This window comes from Agelaius phoeniceus, chromosome Z, assembly GCF_051311805.1.
Source record: "Agelaius phoeniceus isolate bAgePho1 chromosome Z, bAgePho1.hap1, whole genome shotgun sequence".
In the NCBI taxonomy this organism is placed as follows: domain Eukaryota; kingdom Metazoa; phylum Chordata; class Aves; order Passeriformes; family Icteridae; genus Agelaius; species Agelaius phoeniceus.
This window is the reverse complement of record NC_135303.1, coordinates 90,162,174-90,184,233: the sequence shown is the minus strand read 5'-3', so window position 1 is coordinate 90,184,233 and position 22,060 is coordinate 90,162,174. Positions and strand designations below refer to the sequence as shown.

At 38.5% G+C, this 22,060-nt stretch overlaps 1 protein-coding gene across 2 annotated transcripts in view; it reads left to right on the top strand.

Annotated features, from left to right (window-relative positions):
- The first annotated feature begins 1,067 nt into the window (after positions 1 to 1,067).
- Positions 1,068 to 22,060, top strand: part of RIT2 (Ras like without CAAX 2) — a 174,322-nt gene continuing 153,329 nt past the window's right edge. The window contains exons 1-2 of one of the 2 annotated variants that reach the window (XM_054652030.2): positions 1,068 to 1,204; positions 1,340 to 1,465. In XM_054652030.2, the coding sequence (XP_054508005.1) occupies positions 1,168 to 1,204; positions 1,340 to 1,465 (163 nt within the window). In that variant the 5' untranslated portion in view covers positions 1,068 to 1,167. The remainder of the gene's footprint in view (positions 1,205 to 1,339; positions 1,466 to 22,060) is intronic. The other variant, XM_077171405.1, reaches the window with a different exon arrangement.

Sequence of the window (22,060 nt, the reverse complement as noted above, 5' to 3'; positions counted from 1 at the left end):
CTTTTTTAATAAAGTATTTTCTTAGTCCATTAAGTTACCTGTCTAAACTATGTGTACCCTTCTACACCTTTTCCTCTCCTTAGTTTTCATTAAATCATGTCCTACATCAGTCTATGATTTTTTTTTTCATTTCTCTTTCCATTTTTAATTCTAAGTAATAGAATTACTTAGGGGGAAGAGTGGATAGATGAAGGTGTCTGACTTCCAAAATACTTTATTAGCTGCTTCTCCTGATTCCATTTCCATGTCTCCTTAATAGTTACCTCTGTCATGAAAGCCCAGGACTTCCAAAGAAGTACAAGTTTTGCTTTCCACTCATTTTGCAGTAGATGCTTTTTGGTCCCCAAAAATATCAAATAACAGTTAAAGCTGGGCAAGTATCTTATTATTTATCATGTTCTTTAAATAGACTAGATGTTCCAAGAACAAAACCATAAATCAATGAAGAGCTGCTGTGTTTTGTTGTAAGTTTTCACTGATTAATTTCAGTGAGAGATTTTCACACTGAATGTCATTCACCAGCTTGGTAAGATAAATCACTTGATATTAGTATGAAATACATTTAAAAAGTTGTTTTTCTTTACACCTTTTCTGAATGAACAAATATATCACCCTCCCTTCAGTCCCTGTCTCCTTGAGAAATTGTATGGAAAAAGGAGGGAAACAACAAGTAAAGTTGTTGGCTCTTTCCCCCACAGTATCTGGTTTATTTCTGCAAATAATTGATGCAAATGAACTAAAATGAGTATTGATCTGGGGACAAATCTAGCCCTAGAAAACTTCTGCGTTCGCAGCAAGCTTCATGAAAAAAAGGGGGCTGTTAAAAGTTGTTACTTGTTTCGCATGTAATAGTATCAAGTGCAAAACTAGCAGACTTGATGATTATAGGATGCATATTTAACTCCAAGGTGAGAAGAAGGTTGTCTGGTTTGTTTTAAGATTCAAGCAAGTACTACATAGAATAGCAAGCTTCATAATTAAGAAATTTGATCCATTTCATTTTGCTGAAGTATCTGGTCCATTTGTTCAATGACGTTGCAGCCCCAGAGGTACCAGACCTCTTAAGCCTCACACAACTGCTGCTGTCCAGGAAGAGAAACAGAGAACGATACGGAGCTGGGAGGGGGCAGAGAGAGATTTTTATTGGAAGCTGTTAAAGTGGTTGCTATGAGACCTTCTCCAGCTAACACAGGCACAGCAGTGTGTGAGGCTGTTAAATCATAGCTCTTGCATTATACCTTCCTTTTCTACCTTTTTTTTTTTCCCCCCCCTAACACAGCTTTTATAGTTGTTTAAGATCAGAGAAATCACCTGCCAGTTGCTTTTTCTTCTGTTTCAGTCCCTTCTGCTGCTTCGTGCAAGATGGAGCTAGAAAATGCAATGATCGGCTCCTCGAGCAGTTCTTCAGCAAGCTCCAGAGAGTACAAGGTGGTGATGCTGGGAGCAGGGGGAGTTGGCAAAAGCGGTAAGTTTCAGCAACAATATTTTGGGAGAGAAGGGGTGAATTGGGAGCGTAAAGTTCACCGGAGGAGGACACTGTTTAATGAGGGGTTTCGTCCCTCTTTCTCTTGCTCATGGCTTGGATAAAAGACTATAGTTCGTGACTGGGGCAATGAGTCAGCTTAATTTGTTACAGACTGAAACGCTGCAAGCCTTTTTAATTGGTTATTTGTGTGGGGCTGACCTTGGGTGTGCTGTGTGTGTGAGGAGGGAGCAGCCAGGCTGCTGCTGTGAGTTTAGCAGCAAGTGCCCGTGTCACTCTCCCACTTGGTGAGGGCTGGTGGCTTGCTGGACGGTGTGCATGTAACTTGTTGGCCTGGGGGTCCTTGTGCTCAGGCAGAAATCAAACTGACTGCAAAGTACAGTGCAGAGTGTGGGGGATGACTGCAGTGGCTCTGTTTTCTTCCCCACATATTTTTTTTAATTTTTAATTTTTTTTTTATGTTTTCTTTCTGAGTGTCGTGGCTCAGCTGAGTTTAGGCTCCTCTCTGCTCTGGACAGGTACCGCATGCCTGCCTGAGTCTCACTCCAGGCTATGAGGCAGATTTGCAGCATATTTTAATATCCCTGTCTACAGCTGGCAAGATATGCTAGTGTCTGACAATGATATCTCTTCAGAGGAGTCATTATTTTCCCTGGACAGTGTTTTCTTTTTCCCAGATATTATCAGCTTTGATTTATTCTCGCTGAAACCAGCATTCTCTGTTCTTACAAAGACTTTGCTGAACATGCAGAGTTTGTCTCAGAAGTCAGTATATTGAGCTGGCCACACAACAAGAATTTGATTACATCTTCTGGAAATTCAAAAGAACAACAGAGAGAGAAACAAAATTGCAAAAAGCAGGATAACGTAATATGATGAATCCCAGCTAGATTCCAAGGAATTTTCAGGACAAAAAGCTGCTACACTAAACTGTAATAACTGTGTGTATCAAACAAGTTTTATTTATGTTCAAGCAATAAGATGAAGTATAGGTGCAAAAAGTTAAAAATTGCGAGTAAACATAATTTTCTTTCTGTATCCATAATCTTTGTGTTTTTGTTGTACTTGGCTTCAACTTCAGTGGCACATCTTTCAGTGAAAGCTATTTCCCACCAGAATTACTTAACCAAGCAAACAGTTCTTGCACAGATGTTACTATATAATCACCATATAAAATGGGAAAGAAGAAAACATTGTTAATCTCAGGGTAAATTTCTGCAAATTCAGATTATCTTTTCCATAGGAAAGCAGGTATCCAGGATGTGCCAGCTGGAACTTTCAGTAATTTTTTTTCCTTATTTATGTATTTTTAGTTTCTTTTTTCTTTTTTTTTTTCCCCCGAGCGTATCCAAAAGATGGCAGCCATTTTCCCCACCCCCAACCATATGTTTGTAGGAATAATGCAATTTTGAAAACTTGTTCACCACAAAGTATTACAAACTATACTACATTCATAGCATGACTGAATCATAACAACCAAACTTTACACCTAAGAGGAGGAATTTCTGAGTTTCCATTTACTATTAGATAAGAGTTGAAATTACAAATTTAGTTAATTCAAATTTCTGTGTTCAGAAAATGTTAGCTGTTAATTTAATGAGGACAAAGCCTTTATATCTATAGATTGAATAAGATATGATACATCTCCAAAGCTGAGAAACACATAATTAACAAGTAGAATTGTGTGGTCTAAAGAAACTAAGATGGCAGTAAGTGGAAATTTATGAAATTCGATAGGATTACTGAAAACTTTCTCTTGTTATCATGAAAGTAAGAGTCCTGTGAGAAAAAAAAAAAAAATACCTCAGCAACTGAATATTATTAAGAATTCATAAGAAAGGAGGTTCAACATTTACTGGCTATGAACTTCTGATGTGTAATGGACCTGAAATATTCCAGTAGAATGCTGAAAGATAGACCAACTGATAGAATTCAGAGATAAAAAGTAAAAATAGATGTCATTCTATAAATCATTAATTCATTCTGACTGTTACATAAACAGGATTAATTTACACTGGATTAAAAACAGAAAAAGGCCTTAATGACTACTTTCATTGCACAAGATGAGCTCTACTTTCCCCTAGTGACCTAGATTCAATGTGTCCAGGAAATTATGAATTTAGCCATAAAAGCAAATCAGGGTAGAAAAAGGATGTAAAAACCAAAAAAATAGTTCAGCTTCCAATTTTGATTTTAAGAAATCAGTGATACGTGGTTTAATATATTGATAATATCCTGCCTTCTTTTTCCCTTCTTCTCCCTCCTTCTTTGCTTTTAAGTCATGATAAAAACAGTAACAGCTGGGGTTAAATTACTGAGTGGGAAACCTCTTTCGGATGAGAGCCTTTCCATCCCTCAATTCATTTAAATATTAAATAATTCAGGTTTGGAATGAATTTTCCATAGGAATGAAGCTGCAAACATGTTAGAATTCTTTTTACCCTGGATGTAGTTCAGTTCCAGATATCCCCTGGGCATTTTGGTCCTGTGGTTCCAACCCTGCCCTGCCCTCTACCTGTGACACTTGTGCATGGGGTGGAATGAGGAGGAGGAGACCAAAAATGTTTGTTCTTTTGGCATTGGATTAGTCAGGCTTGTCTCTTCACTTCCCTGCTCAAAGATGGCAGACAGTCCAGGAGGACAGCCAACATCCCTTTATTTGTCCTGTTCAGTGTTGTGTAAATTTTACAGGAATTGGTAAAATAAGATGAACTCTGTGTATCCCAGCCTGACACCCATCGCATGAAGAGCAATGGTGTGTAACCTGGAAATGGTCTGAGAATTGTTACTTAAGGGTTCTCACATTTCAAAATAAATTCTGGAAAACTGATGCTAATTAAAAAAAAAAAAAAAAAAAGGCTGACATTAGGGAAAAAAACCACCATCTCAAAACCCAGCTCTGGAAAAAACAGGTAATAGTTGTGTCTAATGAAAATGTACAAAGCTAGCTGTAAATTTCTATAGGAGTTGATTTCTGTACTGTAATTATGGAGTATAGATTCCCTAGAATGAGTTATTCCTTCTAAGACTTATGAAAACAGAATTCTTTTTGTTTTCAAAGCAACGTGTCGATTTCTTATGTTGTGTAAGTTGTGATTGTCATCAAGAACATCCAGTACAGGCTGATGCAAGTTCAGACCAAACCTGTGCTAGAACCAATAATTAAATTGAAATTAAGCTGAAGTGAATAAATTAAATTTTGTATTGACTCTCATTCAATTATAGTCCATATCAAAATTATGTATTTCTAATGTTAATTATATTTCAATTAAGAATGTGAATTTGGCATCTGTTCTTCTCTGCTCTGATGACAAATATCAGGCCACTTCAGTGCCTCTCAAACTTACATGAAGTTACCTGACAAAGACAAAAAAACCCTGAGAACCTTGGAGATTCTGAAATCCATTTTGCTCACAAATACCTTTAGAGAGCAGTAAACAAGGTGCTGTCATGGTCCTTGCCTGAAGCAAATCAGACCTCTGGGGTCAGCTCTGTTTTTCAGTGTTACAAAGAAAAAACATGCACAAAAGAGCCTTTCAATCCCATTGCTGCCTTATATTTAGCAAACCAGTAACACTGATAACAATACTTAACTGCAGCACATTCTGCAAAATGTTAGTGATGATTAACTCAGGGCTTGCAAAGTGACTGCTAAAATGAATAAATTGATGTTCCTGTGCAACTGAATAAAATAAAAGACCTCCCTGTGATGAAAAATTATTACCTAAGCAATCTCCAAACAATGATCAGGTTGCACTGTAACCCACCTTTATGTGCATCTTCTTGGCTAAATAAAAATAGTGTTTTAGTTTTTTCTTGTTTTTTTGTTTGATTGGTTTTTTCCTAACCCTGGTTAACAATGATTTATTTAAGGCTGAACATGATCTACAGTTATTCCAGGCAAATAAAATTACACCTTTATACATAGCATAGGTTTGTCATAGGTGTAAATTGAATTTCTATTTAGCTGTCTTATGGAAGTTTATTTCTCAGAAAGATTGCCAGATGATCTGTTCCACTATACATTTGAAGATATTTTTAAAATAATCGCCTAATGACTTTTGTAAAACTAATATATTTCCTGTTTAATTGTATATTGGAAAGTAGTTAGAAATGTATTTTCAGGCTTCAATCTTAAAAAGAATAAAAAATAGTGGAAGAGAAGAAACTGAGAAAAGATTCTCTCAAGGATATTGGAGGAATAGTGCGAGGAAATGTATTCTCAGACTGGGCTGTCTAAACGAGGCATTCCTACCCATTGATTTCCCTGATTTTTGTTTTGTATTGTTTTGCTTTGCTTGTTTTTTCCAGTGTAGCATAAAGGCTGTGTTTCTACAGATGCAGGTGACTCATCCAATTAATTTCAAGATCATGTGTACACAATAACTTCCAAAATGTGTGAAAACAATTATATTCTCTGTGATGTGGGAACTTCACTATGAGGAATTAGATTAAATCTGCAATTTTCTTTCATTTATGTGCTCAACTGCCTTTTTTTTCTGGACCGGTTTTGCCTCTTATTCTGCCTTGATAAAGCAAATTATGTGCCTATTATTTTCAAGCATGTCCTCATAACAAGAGTCCCCAGTAAATAGAGCACCATGGAGAGCTTTGCTGGAGAGCTGGCCCACTGCAGCTGTTTGCAAACTCCCTGGAGATAAATTAATGTATGATCCAGGTTACACTGAAAAGGATGAAGGGCAAGGGAAGAGATTCCGCTGGTATTAAAAGTGCTGAGCCTGAAAAGCACCACTTGGGCCTGGTGATGCTGTTCTTACCCCACCACTGAGCTTGGTGTTGCAGAGCACTTTCCAGACATTGATCAAACACCTCAGCAGCAGCCTTTTTTTTTTATTTTTTATTTTTTTATTTTTTTGGAGGGGGTTGGTTTTGATTCAATTTCTTATACTCTCCAGGAATATTCTCAGGTACAGCTGTGCTTCCCTAAATGCCTGGTAAATGAATCAAAGGAGAGGGTCTGGCCTTCTCTCATGTCCTGAGGCAAGCCAATCACCAGGATGAGGGTGTTGGATTTAGTTACTGCTCAGAATGAATCAAAGTGAAAAAAGTCCCCCTTCAAGTGCTTGGGCATGCTGTGCATTAGAGTTAAGGCAAGCTAAGTCCCTTTTTTACCCCTCAAAGTCAACACAAGTGTGGTTTTTGCTGTTTTGATTTTTCCTTCTTCTCCTCTAACTGCAAAAAGTGACAATTTTTCTTTAAGTGGAGAAAAATGGAGATATTTATTAATAAATATGTATGCCATCTGAAAATAATTGGTTGTTCCCTTATCATTCTCTGTCTGAAAAGCAAACAAACAAAAAAAGTAATCCAGATTTTTATTTCCTCAGGTGTTTCAGGGAAATTATTCAACTTATTCAGATTTTAAAAGAAATAGAAATGGAAGGACAAAAGAATATATTTTTTTTACTAGATGCAGTCATTCTTCTTGGTAACAGTTCTGAAAGGGTAAGGGTACTGACCATTCAAAATGACATATAAATTCCTCTGGTCACTTCACGGTGCTGCCTGCACAGTTCTAATGCAGAATTGCAGGTGTTTCATGCAGAATAATGGTGGTGCACGTTGTATTTTTTGCCATGAAAAAGCAAACAAACGCCTTGTGGAGAAGGGCCACCAATGCCAGACAAAAACATCCCCAGGTATGGGTAACTGCCAGTTTTCTCATAAACCAGATTAAGCTTTAGAGATTGTGCAAAGGCAGAGCTCCTGCTAGGTTTGTGATCTTTAAAACAACACTGTCCATATGTTTTAATTTCCTTCACAGGTAAATAATTGAATTCGCTTCAAGCTTGATTTTGTGTAATTCCAACTTCTAAACATATTATACATATCTCATCATATAAACATATCTCTTTGCTAACCACTTTGAAAAATCTGTGTTTTCTGTCAGTACTTGTAGACAATCCTGAATTCACACCTTGATCTTCTTTCACTGCAATACACTGAATATCTGAAACTTCACTTGTATGACCTTATTTTTCTGCTCAGAGCATCTTGTATGCTTAATTATAGAGCCCTAATATTTCCACATCAACTTTCTGAGTATGGATTCCAAAAAATTGACACACTCTTCTATTAGTGGCCTTATTAGAAGAAAGATTGCCTGCTAGTTTCCTCTGTGGAGTTATTTTTGCTCCTCAGAGAATAATGAATTCTTTTATTCAGGTGTAGTTCAGAGAGGTCACATACAGAGAAATATCTGTAGTAAGTTGAAGCTATTTTCTCTTTCCCCCAGTGCAGCCACCTGTGCTATCACATCTCTCATGATGACCTAAATTCTGCATTTTCATACGTGTTATCTTATTTGGCACCATTAAATCCGAGAATTCGAATTATTCTGGACCCTTTCTGATACTCTTCATTTATCTTTAGCGTATATGTCATCCACTTAAAAGGATTAAATACATTATTTATTAATAAATTTCTTTTGCCCATGGGCAGACCTTGTGGACAGAATTGTTTGCCTCAGGGAAATGAGTAAAAGATGTTTTCATCATTTTGGCAGTTCACATAGTTCAATGCTTATAGGGGTGGAGGACTCAATTATGCCCTCTGTATTTAATGTGGGGGGTTTCTGCATGTGAGATACCAACTCAGTGCTGAGAAATCTGACTGGAGTCCTGGATTCTTCAGCACTAGAAGATGCCTGATAAATAGGACAGAGTTCAAAGAAAACAAAGAGAGATGATAAAAGGAGTGACACATTTTGATTTATGGTGACAAATGACTATGACTATGTTAATAGCTGCTGTAGACAGTAATTCATGATTCTTTATTGTGCAACTTGCATATGTATACAGAGATTCAATGTAAATGGATGCAGCTGTGATGTGGATGGGTTGATTTGTCCAGCTTCTCCCATCATAACACCCAGATGATAAATATCCACCTGAATAAGGCAAACGAGCTGGTCACTTCCATGCCCCTTTGGAACAGGGGATGGAGAACTCACAATATTTAAAAGTAATGAATATCAAGAGAAGAACACATATATTCCAAAATTTGAGGAGGAAAGCAGACAGAACTGCTTCGTGGAGAGTAACAAGTGATGAAATTGCAGTTAGAACATACATTATTAGAGGTGTAGGAGGTCTTAAAGACAAACCTCTTTTGGTCGATAGGAAGGGCATATGCCCTTAATGATTTGCTTAAAATCAAGGTGGAGCAGGTTGTGCAAGAGTTTCAAAGGAAAGGAACAGGCTGGTGAAATTTTTGCTAGTCTAAGTGGTTTACATTGAGACAGAACACGTTACAGAGATTGAACATTACAGAGCAAATATGCCAGAATATTTGGAGTTGTCAAGTTCTCTTACACAAGAGAAGGACTGCTATCATCCTCAAAATTATAAGATGTGTTAATAGTCATCAGGACTTTAGGCTGATGTGGCACTAATAATAGAGATATCCAGCAGTTTTCTTTGTTCAGACTGCTAAGCAGAGATGCTTAGTCTAGCCTCAAGATTGGATTTGTTTGCTGTGTACAAAAAAAGTAATTTATGTTGCCTCAAACCGAACCGTGTCCTTCTGAGTATAAAGGCTCCAGGAAACATGCTGAGATAGCACCCTGAAAGTATGGGCCACCTCATGTGTGTATTGGGTAGTGGTGCAGATGGAAGGCATACAGATTTGTTAGCTCACCTCCTGCTGTTCTCTGTTCCATGGGTGGAAATGGAATTGAATGATTCAGGCTCTTCACCTACACTGTCTCTATGTGAACAATTATGTGAAGGACCCAAGACCTGCAGCTGAGCTGGGGGAGGTTCAGTTTGGATATCAGGACAAATTTCTTCCCTAAAGGGGGTGTTTGGGCAATAACAGGCTCCCCAGGGAATGGTCACAGCACCTGACTGACAGAGATCAAGAAGCATTTGGACAAAGGCATGGGGTGGGATTCCTGGGGATGGCCCTGCTGAGGGCCAAGAGATGAATTTGATGATCCTTGCAAACCCCTTCCAAGTCAGGGTATTCTATCATTCTAAGTGATTAGTACTCACAGAAGGTCATATTAATGAGTCTGCTTTTCATGGTGTTTCATCAAAGCAGAGCTTCACTTAGAGTGAGAATTTCAGTGACTTGAGCCCTGCTCAGCTTTTTCCATTCACGGTGCTTGCTACAAAGGGACAGAAAACCTTCCGGGCTATTCCTCAGCAACAGGAATTGGACTATCAAGGACTCTCCTAGTTTCAGCCACACACAAATCTGCAATTTGAAATGCCCAGACTGAAGTCTCAAACAAGGGAACAAGCACTGTTTCATGACAATGGCTGGGCACTGTTGGTATCTTCGCTGTAAACAATCTGTTGAGGCAGCCACAGGAACCGCTTCCCTTCCAAGCCGTCCCTGCTGCTGAGCCCAGCCATCTGCAGCATTTTTGGCATGTGCTATCTGCTAGAATTTGGATGAGATTAATTCCATTAGGGACACTCTTGAAAGCGCAATTAAGAATTTTTTTTTTTTCTTCTTCTTCTTTTTCTGCTGCTTTCATCTCTTCTCTTTCTGTATTTTCCATTTTATTCCCTTCCATTCCTCTGGTAATCCTTTTCCACTTTTAATTTGTTCTTTGACTTTAATTAGTCTCCCTTTATGCCTGCAAGCCTGTCTAATTTTCTTTCCTAGGAGCTGGAAGTCTCATCATACTCACACAACTCCAGTGACAGGAATTGGGTGTTACCAGAGTGTTGTGCAGGGTCCCACTTTCAGAGGAATTGCGTTGGGAAGACACTGTTCTGCAAGCCCTAGAAATCTGCTAAAGCATTATGTGCCCACTAAGCAGTGGAGACACTGGCTAGAATCATTTTGTTTCAAGGTGGGTGGGGAAAATCCAAAAGATGAGGGTGTCAATGTGTGCATAACAGACTATCTCAGGAGATGCCAAGTTGTGTATTGTTGCCAAAGTCTCCAAAAAAGTTATGTTTTCAACACATGTAATCAGTATTTTATCTTTTCATTAAAACCCTAAAACTAAACTAGCTATTTCAGGGGTCCCAAAGGTGACCTCACAAATGTTTATAAGTTTTAAAAATTAATTTCATAAGCTTTGGCAAGGTAAGAGCTGTAATCATCTGAGAGACTGATGCACGTAGTTCTTCTTAGTTTACACTGACTACAGTTATGAGAGGAGCTGTTGTGTAATTTCTTTCCTTGCAATCTCCTTGAAGTGCTAATGTAATTCTGTAATTCTTGTCCATTTTCACACGCCCAAAATAAATGAGTCCTAGCTGAAAGTCATATTCTCTTTCAAATCCTGATTCCTTTACTAACTTGATTGCTCTGCCAGATTATGTGATTCCTTCAGTAACTTTCGTGGCTGACTACCTGCAGGACAGCTTGTTGTGTTACACTTTTCCCTGTTGAACAGGATCTGCAGTGTCTTCACAGAAATGTCTCTTTAGCAGCTTGCAAAATGTGTACTGTTATTTTAGATTTTAATTCAGGATATTCAAAACCAAGCCCAAGTGTTGTCAAATTCTCAGTTGTTTCAAAAACGGCAACTACTTCAGTCATCCATAATGCCTGGCAAGCTTTAAAAATCCCCCTTCTCTAAATTTTTTCTGGACTTTCTAATATAAAAATTATGTTCTCATTTTGATTAAAAGCAGTCATTAGACATTTTCTTCACAGTGAATAATCTTACTTGGGCTGCCTGGTGACATGATCATTTGATCACTCATCACACACAGCATGCCAGAGCTCTGCTCTGTGCAGTATCTGACACTGGGCACAGCCCAAGGATGTGTTCCTGGGCTTCATGAGGGTTCCATATGTTTGTAGATAAGCTCTAGAAACACAATATTTCTGTCCTGGGATTCGAGGAGAAAAAGAACAACCTAATACCTCATACAAATATAAAATGTATAATATATAAGCTCCAGAAACCAGGTTCTTGTGCCTTTCTTCCACTTGGAGCAGTTTCAATGGATTTCCCAGAGTGAAAAAAAAAAGTGAATTTGCAACATAATCTCTCTCTCATTGTGCACTCTGTCTACTAGTCTGTTCCTATGAAAGTGGAAGTCAAAAGCCCCATTTTTCAAATCTTTCCCAAGATACTTAAAAGTTATTAAATGCCTGACATAACAATGAGTGTATCACATAAGCTTCCTATATTTTTTTCTTTTTTCCCCCTGGTAACATGCTCAAAATGACAATTGGCCTCTGAATTGGCCTCTGATATTTGATGATGAGGAAGGGGTTAGAAAAAAGTCAAAAGAGAAGATATAAAAGAAGCAATCCAAGCAGTTTGCAAAGGGAAATGTTAACAGGCATCAACAATTAAGAATAGAAAAATAGAAAAAAAAAAAGAAAGATAGAAAAGGATTCAGAAAACAGAAAACTAGAAACAGATGAGTAAAGGAATTATAAAGGAGTAAAGGGATAGAAGGAAAATGCAGAAATTTGTTCTTCAAAGAACATTGGTATCAGATGCTGTCTTTGCACTGCGGTTATCTTACGAGGTGCTAATAGTCCATGGTCATATCCTATATATGATGCACATACTGGTAGCCAAAATGCACACAGAGGTCATCTCAGGGGATCGTTCTCCTGCCTCTGTGAACTTTTTAACCCATGTTTCTCACTCAGTGGCTCTCTGGAGTAGGAAGCTGGAGAGGCATCATCTCAGCTGTGGACTGGCATGGGTCAATGTCTTCTGCCAGGTAACAAGCCATAGGACAAGAGAAAATGGCCTCAAGTTGTGCCAGGGGAGGTTTTGGTTGAAAAATAGGAATATTTCTTCAGAGAAAGGATGCTCAGGCATTGCAAAAGGCTGTCCAGGACACTGGTGGATTTGCCATTTCTTGAAGTATTAACAGAACTTGTGCATGTGGAGGTTAGGGACGTGGTTTTGCGGTGATCCTGGCAATGCTGAGCTTGATGATCTAAGGGCACTTTTCCAACCTTAATTTTTCTATGATTCTGTGATTCTAAGTCTTCTGAGCACAGGCCTTTTTTTTTTTTCTCTCCTCAGCCATGTACAAAGCTGTGTAAATCCAACATTAATATAAATTTATGGGGTGCTAGGCAAAGCGATGGTTCTTGTGTCTGGTGTTCTGACAACCATCCAGAATGGAGAGGAGTCTGTGGGTCCCAGCCTCAGCAGTCTGTAACACCCTGTGAAATCAGTGGGAGGCACAGCATGTATCAGGCTCTTCTGTGCTCTTTGAAGAGCTAGATTCCTGCTCACACAAAAATCTTCAGCAGAATTACGAATCACAGTGATGGTAGAGGGATATCTCCTTTGGTTCTAAGAAACAAAATTCTGTTTTACCCCAATCTGGGGAAAAAATGGCAAGATGCGAAACAAATATATGTGTTTCTATATATGCTTTTTCTATATGTTTTCTATATATGTGTTTCTATATGTTTTCTTTTATCCTTTGTGGCCCAGCTCTTACCTTTGCTCTCACTCCCCAGCTTTTACTGCTCATAACAATATAAACAAACAGCTACTTCACTATAATAAATTTTGAACAAGTGGCAGTAGGAGGAAAAATCTAAACAAAATGCCAGTGACTATAAACAGATTTAAATACACATATCCCTGAAACATGCTCATGAAAGGTTTATTTACTGCAAAGTAACACACATTTTTACTCTTTAAGGAAAATAGCTGTTAGTGCCAATGTGTTATTCAAAGAATTTATAGAAAGCTGTGTAAAACCCAGTGAGATAACAACTTGGGCTGATTGACAGTGACAGCATATTTAAAGAATAGGATTACTTGGTGATTGAAGGCTTATTTTCTTTATTTTCATTTACCTAAAAATAACTATGGATCAAATTGGTTTGCAAACTATGTTTTATGTTTCTAAAGCATCACTGTACATACTGAATGAGTTTTGGTATAATTAGTTTTTAGCAATACTTAAACCAATTTTGTGTGCTGGGATACTTTAGGGTGGTGTAATTCAAGTACATTTTCAAGCTTGTGAATAAGATGCATTTCTGATTGGCTGTAAGTAGGAAAAATGTAGAAAAATTAAAATTTTTATTCCAGTAAATTGTTAATTGTCTCCTCTCTGACCCTAAGCATCGCAAATAATGTTAGTAAAAATTATAGACAGTGAGTACTTTACTGGCTTGGAACACTTGGGAGTATCTTTAGCACCACTGATGTTAATTTAGTCACAACAAAAAGCAGGATGTGGATTGGGAACAGATGAGATATGCTGTAGTAGACATGATTGCTCAGGAAATGACCTAGGTGGACACAATACCAGTTTGTACTGTGATGAAAGTTTCTGAGGGAATCAAATACTTTCCTGGCTCACAGTCAAAGTTCAATGCCATAGACAAATACCATGAATAATTCTTTTCAGGTTTAGTGCATAACAAGCTGCTAAAAATCATTAAGGTGTTGGTGATAGAGTTACTTGCCTCTGAGTACTAATTCCTTCCACCCCCTTTTATCTCTTTTCTTCTTGCAGGGTTTCCCTTTAAGTATATGACAGAATTTATGAGAGAAGTAGGAAATGTAAAATATCACCTGTTTGTATTAGTCAATGGTGTAGAGCCCATGCTATCTTTCAAAATTCTTTTTTTTTCCATAAAGTTACTGTAACTGTATTTCCTACCAATAAAATATTTCACCAGGAAAATAGAAACCTGGAAGGGCTTAGATTTACATCTATTGGGAAGAGGTTTTTCTGTTCCTATTTTATTTTATTTATATGTCTAGTTTATTTCTGTATTTGTATTAATCTCAGGATGTTTAACATATGATGCATTTCTCACAATGGCACAGTGTTTAAAAGTTACTTATCTTCAGAACCCTCTCTAGCTAAACTGACAACCAAATACATATTTGTTTACTTAGTGGAAAACCAAGATAGGATGGGCCTTATTTGTTCTGTCAGTGTCTTGTGTGTCATATCTGTTCAGCTCAGTGATTACTGTCAGCATTGTGGCATTTAAAAGAAGACCTGAAGAGAGTGGAAATGCGATTTGTGTTCTGTGCTGCCTCACACATCACAAAGAAAACTGGCAGCTTGACCTTAGCAGCAGAGCAGAAAGAATACAACTCTTTTTTTTGTACACTGAGAGTTCCAGCCAAATGAATGCATCTTAATGGGGAAGTCACTCATGCCAGAGTAGGTGGGGAGGGGAGGGAAATAGGGAAATATTGTGCAGCTGAAGAAAAAAAAAAAAGCAGTGTTTGTTCCTGACTCTCTCTTTGAAATTACCATAGAATGCCTTGACCCCTATTTTCTGCCCTACCCACTGAAAAATCTGAATTAAAGTGGTTAAAGCAATACACGGTTAAGTGGGAAGGAGCAGAGAGAGGGAAAGATGAAGGAACTGCCCTTGTAATTACTGTAGGATTGGAGAGAAACATCAGAGAGTATTGTGTTCAGCTAATACTAGAACACAGTTTATAAGAGCATTGAAAAAGCAATGAGCCTCAGGAGTGTTTTGTGTTTGATACATTATGGAAGAGAACGGCTAACAGGATTAATATTTCTGGGCTACAGGAGAGCTTCTAAAGTTTAAAACGTAAGCATTTGGTTAAGAAATTACAATGGATTGATTACAACCAACATCCAAAAGCAATGATGGTGGATTGATTCAGCTACTTGCTCGCTTGTCAGTCCTACAGGAAAGAAGAGAGGAAGGAAGGAGGGAGGGAAGGAAGTGGCGGAAGTGGCAGAAGTGGCGGAAGTGGCAGAAGTGGCGGAAGTGGCAGAAGGAAGGAAGTGGCAGAAGGAAGTGGCGGAAGGAAGTGGCGGAAGTGGAGGAAGGAAGGAAGGAAGGAAGGAAGGAAGGAAGGAAGGAAGGAAGGAAGGAAGGAAGGAAGGAAGGAAGGAAGGAAGGAAGGAAGGAAGGAAGGAAGGAAGGAAGGAAGGAAGGAAGGAAGGAAGGAAGGAAGGAAGGAAGGAAGGAAGGAAGGAAGGAAGGAAGGAAGGAAGGAAAGGCTTGTGGCTTGAGATAACAGTTTAACAGCTGAAGCAAAAGCTGTGAATACGAGCGAATTTAAGAATTTATTTAATAATTCTCACTGCAGGCAGATTTTTAGCCAATTCCTGAAAAGCAGGGCTCACATAATGGCTGCTCAGGAATACACATGCCATAACCATGAATGATTCTGCTTCTTCCTGCTTTCCTTGAGCTTTTCTTCCTGCATACAATGTCATTCATCATATATGAATATCTCTCTGATCAGTTCAGATCAGCTGTGTCAACTCTGTGTGTCCCCACAGGTTCTTGACTACTCCTGCTGGAGGCACAGTGGGAAAAAGGAAAAGCCTTGATGTGGTGCAGAACAGTTCATCAATGAACAAAACATTGGTGAATTATCAACACTGGTTAAGTCACAGAACCAAAACCTGCCACCATATGGGCTGCTGTGAAGAAAATTAACTTCACCACAGCCTTATCTCCAGTACAGAAAATTATAGCGTGAAAAGGAGTGAAGGAAATGTGGGACTTTTTTGTAGTTTGTCTCTATAACATCATAACTAACTATATATTAGTACTGACATGCTCTTCTGTTTTGTTGAAAAGTTGGAGGCCACAAATCCCGTGGGAACCAGCATTATTTTCCTTCTCTTCCCTCCTTGTTTATAACTTGACTGGTTTTCTTTTTTTTTTTTTTTCTCACTTTTTTTTTTTGTAAAAACATGATAGTTTGAAACTGACTGCTGTTGGCATGGAGGTATTTGTGCTGTGCACCTTACATGTGTATGGTTTTCTTGAAGACCATCTGAAATATTCTCTGTCCAGCTGTGTTTCTGGGGAACACCACCACTGAATCCAGCTGAATCTTTTGATCAGGTGCTGAGGTATTTACATTAGTGCTTGAATTTTTTTTCCACACAGGAGGAAATCTATGGCACAGCATTTTTTCTGCAGCTGAAATGAGGTTAATACATTTGAGCATAATTAAACCATCATTGCCAAGTGGTGGGTCAGCAACACCAACATTTTTTTGCCATTTCTAAAGTACCTCTAACTCCAAAGAAACTGAAATCTGTTAGATTGTGTTCCTGGAAGGAATCTCTCAAAGCAAATAGTGACCAGTATTGCAGTCATCCTCCACAGCAGGCCCTTTAATTTCAGTTTCTCCGTACGGCACAGTATTTCCAGGTCAGTCTGAGAGGCCAAGCTACATTTGAAGCTCAGGAATGTTCAATCCAGCTGTTCTGTAACAGCTGAGGAGGTCTGGGCCAGCATCAACCATGTGCAGGAGCCAGACACAAAGCAGTGGGGCCAGTGGAATGGGCCAGCAGCATTCCCCCTGCAGAGCTGGTGCCACGAGGGACAGATCCCTCAATAGTGCTGCTGTTGCTCTCATCATCTCTGTGACATTGGGTGCACCACTCATTGTCCAAGTGGGCTTTTTTTGTTTTGGTTTTTTGGGGTTTTTTTTGGTCGTTTCTTGGTCTTGTCAGCATTTTTGGCAAATTCTTAGATCTGCCCAGTGGCAGGGAATGGTGATTCAGAACTGCAGTAGTCACTGCTGAAGAATGCAATGGACAAAACTGACAGTTATTAAAGACAGATAAGGTTTTTGTGTGACAGTGTTCACAGGGGTTCTTGGGGAGGGAAGAGACGAGGATCTGACTCCATGTTCCAGAAGGCTTGATTCATTATTTTATTATATATATTACATTAAAACCATACTAAAAGAATAGAAGAAAGGATTTCATCAGAAGGCTAGCTAAGCTAAGAACAGAATAGCAAAGAATGATAACAAAGGTTTGTGGCTCGGCTCTCTGTCCGAGCCAGCTGGGCTGTGATTGGCCATTAATTACAAACATCCAACATGGGCCAATCACAGATCCACCTGTTGCATCCCACAGCAGCAGATAACCATTGTTTGTATTTTGTTCCTGAGGCCTCTCAGCTTCTCAGGAGGAAAAATCCTAAGGAAAGGATTTTTCATAAAAGATGTCTGTGACAGTTTTGTCCCTCTTTCTTTCAATTAAAATAATTTAATAGACAAAAATGCTACAAAAAATATGTATAAAAATAACCCCTCCTTATTTTCTTCCCTATTTCATCTGATCTAATATAGTGCTTAAAACTGTGGTTTGTGGGTGTATATTTCTGTGTTGTTTCCCCTCTCACTATCTCGGGCCATACTTATTTTTGAAAAATGCATATGTATTTGTAAATTTTTGGACATTAAAAAGATGCAGAAAGTTCAAGTGAAGTCCTGTCTAATAGTCCCTAGACAGCCATAATTCTTTCTTTGCTTAGATTTTAATTTTCAGTTTTTCAATTCATAAATGTGCCTGATTAATAAGCTCATCATTTACTTATAAATAAAAAGAAATTTAAGTTACATCATGTGTAGCAATTAAATCACTGGTGTCGCAGCAGCTGGTGCATATGCTGGTTGAATTGAGAAAGCTATTGCAAACATAATTAATGAGTAAATGCAAATATCTTTCTGGTCTAAGCTTTCCAGTATCCTGACACTGCAGCTTGGGGCCACTCTGCTCTGGTTATCTGATGGCAAAGCTTGTATTTAAAGACAGATCTTTGCCTTTTCTGTGATTTATATATTTTGTCCTGTTTGTGGTCTAATGTCTGTTTCTCATCTCCTCCTGTTTCTCATCACCAGAGGTATTTGCCCTCCTTTGTATGCAAGAAGCTCTCTGAACTTCAAATTCAAAATACGTGTTTAAACTTTTAAGTGTTACCTTTTTTGCAGATGTTTCAGCCACAAGCTGCCATTATGTGCAGCATAGTTCCTTAACTGGCACCAGGTGACAAGTTCTTTGAACTCTATCCAGCAATGCCACCTTAATAATCAAACCAAGAGATAGCCCTAAACATGAGATAAATTGTGTAAAGGTGATACAACTAGGCATAATGGCTCAAGGTCAGAGAATCTACAATACTCTCTGGTAAATTAAACAATCTGTAAAATCAGCATGTATCTCTTCAAACAGAGGAGATACATGCTTTTGATTTGAAGACAGTACACAGGTTTAGATGAGTTGTTAGGCAGATATTCCTGGCTGTGAGGGTGGTGATGCCCTGGCACACATCAGCTGTGGTTGTCCCATCCCTGTAAGTTGTCCAAGACCAAGTTTGGGACCTGGGATAGTGGAAGGTCCCTGCCCATGGCAGGGGGTGGAACCTCAAGGTCTCTTCCCAGCTCAAACTGTTCTATGATTCTATAACACTTAGTTGCTAAAACTGCTGAATTGTTGATCAGATGTGGAGGCACATTCAGCTCCTTCTTGTCCATGTTTTGGGCAGGATCCAGTTTTGTTCCACTTCCCTGAGATCTGGTCCCAAACAGAAACTCCAGGAGATAAAATAATAGTTTATTTCAAACTGTGATGGACTTAAATGTGGCACATCTCTTTAGGAGTTCAAGACTCAGGCAGATGTGGGATTTGCCAGAAAGAAGCATTCAATAAATCCTATAGGGAGAAATTTGGATACTAAAGCTAACTAATCCAGATAATATTCTGAATCCAGATGTCTGGGCTCTCTGAATTTCATGGGTTGAGGAGGGCAGTATTAGACACTCAGTGCTTTCTGTTGCTTGAGACCAACCTGGATTAGTGAGCAACTGGGATGTAAAACTGTTAAAGGGTAGGTGGGAATAGCCATAATTCAGCTCTAGGCAACGGTGATTGATGTAATTGATCCCAAGAGTTTTTGAAAATGATGAATTGTAGCATTCAGTAGCAGTTCCTATTAATGCAAAGTTTAACAGTGTTTCCTCCTATTTATATAGGGGACATCTGATGGAATAACTCCATTTTTTTTTAATATATCTTTCCTCTATTAAAACCATCCATAGCTGTGGTGAAAAGAATGGCCTTGTTTAAATAGAAAATATATAGTGTACTCATCAGTGTGATGTGTGTCTTCCTTGTACCTTAATCCATTAAAATGTAAGATTTTTCAGTCCCTAGCCTAAAGAGCTAGTTTCTTTTAGCTCCTGCAGACTGATGAATTTAACTTTGGAGTTCCCTAACACAGCAACCTTCAACATGCCCACAGGCAAAGATCCCAGTTACATTCCACTTTTATTAAAGCAAGTTAGATTTATGAATGTTTTATTTTCAGCAAGGCATGCAGTAAGCACTGGCTGTCCTACTGCAATCTTCTTTTCATATATTTTGCAAGGGAAACAATTTAGCTTCTACATATAGACGAAAAGGAGAATCACTTATTTAGACAGTCTTAATTTTGTTTGCAGCAAGTACCCTAGATTTTTGTAGATATTTTACAAAATGCGTGTTACAGTGAATAGGTTTAGGGATCTCTTAAGAAAGAAGCAACATCACAAAGTACATCTCTGCAAGGAACATTTTTAATCTCAGAGTAGCTAGGTTTTCCAGAAATGCAGGATTGAAGGAAGCTGACAGCTCGCAAGACTTTGCTTTGCTTGCATTCAGGCAGACAATTCTTCCTAGACAGTCACTTGATATTCATAGTTTCACTGAAGCAAGTTAAGTCAACAGTTTCAAAATGGTATCACCATATTTAGAGAGTTTGGTGAACGATGAGTCAGAGCTTTGTGGAGCAGACATCTCTCCTGACATCGATATCACTTTGTCTGCCGCGCCTCGCGCTCTCGCTGGCACTTGTTCTTGATTGATCTCTTGTTCTGCACCACTTGATTCATCACGGTCAGCCATCCACGGGCATGAAAAATTCATCCCGAGACAACAAATACTTTGTAGCCTATGATATTTCTTTCCCTTGGGTTTCAAGACAATTAATTCCTCCAGAGAGCAGAAAACTTAGGGACAATAGCAATTCTGGTGTTTCTGTGGTGAGAGAAAGCGCAATTGTGTGTCTCCATTCCCTCACACAAGAATAAAGATAGCGTGTTACAAAGGTTAATTATCTGAATAATCAACAAGTAATTCAGCTGAGTGGGTGTGCCAAGGAATTTATTTCTTCCTTTACACTAAGTACTACTTAATACTGTGTACTAAATTTCCAGAAAGTTGTACAGATCTATATCAGCAGCAATTTTTTTTGCAAAGAGAGTTCCTTTTTTAAACTACATATCTTATTAGATAAATAAATTCCAATATGTCTTGGTGTTGCTATACCTTTATTTCTAAAATGCCTATTTTTCTGGGTCAAATTTAGTCTCTCACAAACATAAAAGCCCTGTAAAGTGTACTTCTCTCTAAACTTGCAGTTGACATCAGCTTTTTCACCACAAAAAGCTTTTCCAACTAAAAGAGTGGGGATAATATTCTGCCTCCAGATACTATGGAAAATATGAAATGAAAACTATGAAATCTGACATTATTAGGTCCAAGAGGTGAATAAAGAGCTCTTAAGTCACAGTCCAAAGTCTTATCCCTGAGATTAACTTTCCTCTTTTAGAATGGGAGTCAAATTTACAAATCATTAGACCTAGAAAATGTGATATTTGATAAATGCTGTCTGATGCCTTTTAGGTTATTTCCTGTAAGACAAAGTGGCATCTGAAACAATCAAAGAGACAAATGAAGAGAGAACTTTGCATAAGAGACAGATGATATGTAATTTAAGCTATCTAGTGGCTGACTACAGTAATTGAGTTGAATAAATTGCTTTCCTCCACAAGCAGTGGAGTCGTCTGGTGCAATATGTGCAAACAGCTCGTGAACATGGGGTGGGGCTGGGCATAACTGAGGTGAGGGGGCCCAAATATTCACCTGCTTTCCCTAGGCTCTCACCACCTCACCCCTTTGCTTGTGCTTCTCTCTGTCACCATATATTCAGATTAAACAGATATCTAATTTATATCTTTTCTATATATATAGTCAATTTCGTTTTTTCTCTTTTGGAAGAAAATAGGCATCTTCTCTTTACATTTCAAATGCTGTGTCATATTACAATTCCTGTGTCACTGCAATATAGGGCATCTCTTCTTATATTATTTTGCCTAATACTAAATCTCTAATATTTCCTGAGAACTGACATAAGCCTGATGAAAGCAATTTATTGGAAAACAATCTTTACAGTTGCTTTGTGTGTGTTCTGGGATGCAGCAGCTCCATTAGTGAACACTTCAGGTCAATTTCTGTCGCCCCTGACCAGTGCTGTGGTTGTAATGAGCTGCATTCCATTAAAATGTCAAAAGACATTGAGCAGGAACACATGTTTAGATCTAGCTGGGTAATTCTTCAGGTGACTAGATTTCCAAAAGCAGAATGATATCATGTCACTCTCGAAAATGTGGTAGCCTCTATGAAAGGACTTTCCTTGGCCATGCCATTAAAATGGGTTGTATAGATAGCGGTTCCTATCAGATGTGTATTGGAAAGTCTGCCTGTGTCTGAAGATACTCTTTCTCTGTTCACATTCTGTTTCTGTCAGATCATTATTTAATTGAGTAAATTAATTTTCAGACTGTTTTTCATGCAGCACAGGACATGGTTTGTCCTCTTGGCTCACTGCTGGCTCATGCCAGACCTGTTTTTTTACCAGCATCCCAAGTTCCCTTTCCCAGGGCTGGTACTTGGCCACTCATCCCCAAGTTTATGCTTGTGTCCAGCATTACTCTTTCCCAGATGCAGAATCTGTCATTTGCTCTTGTTGAATTCCACAGAAGTGGTGTTTGCCCAATGCTCCTGTCTATGTAGATCC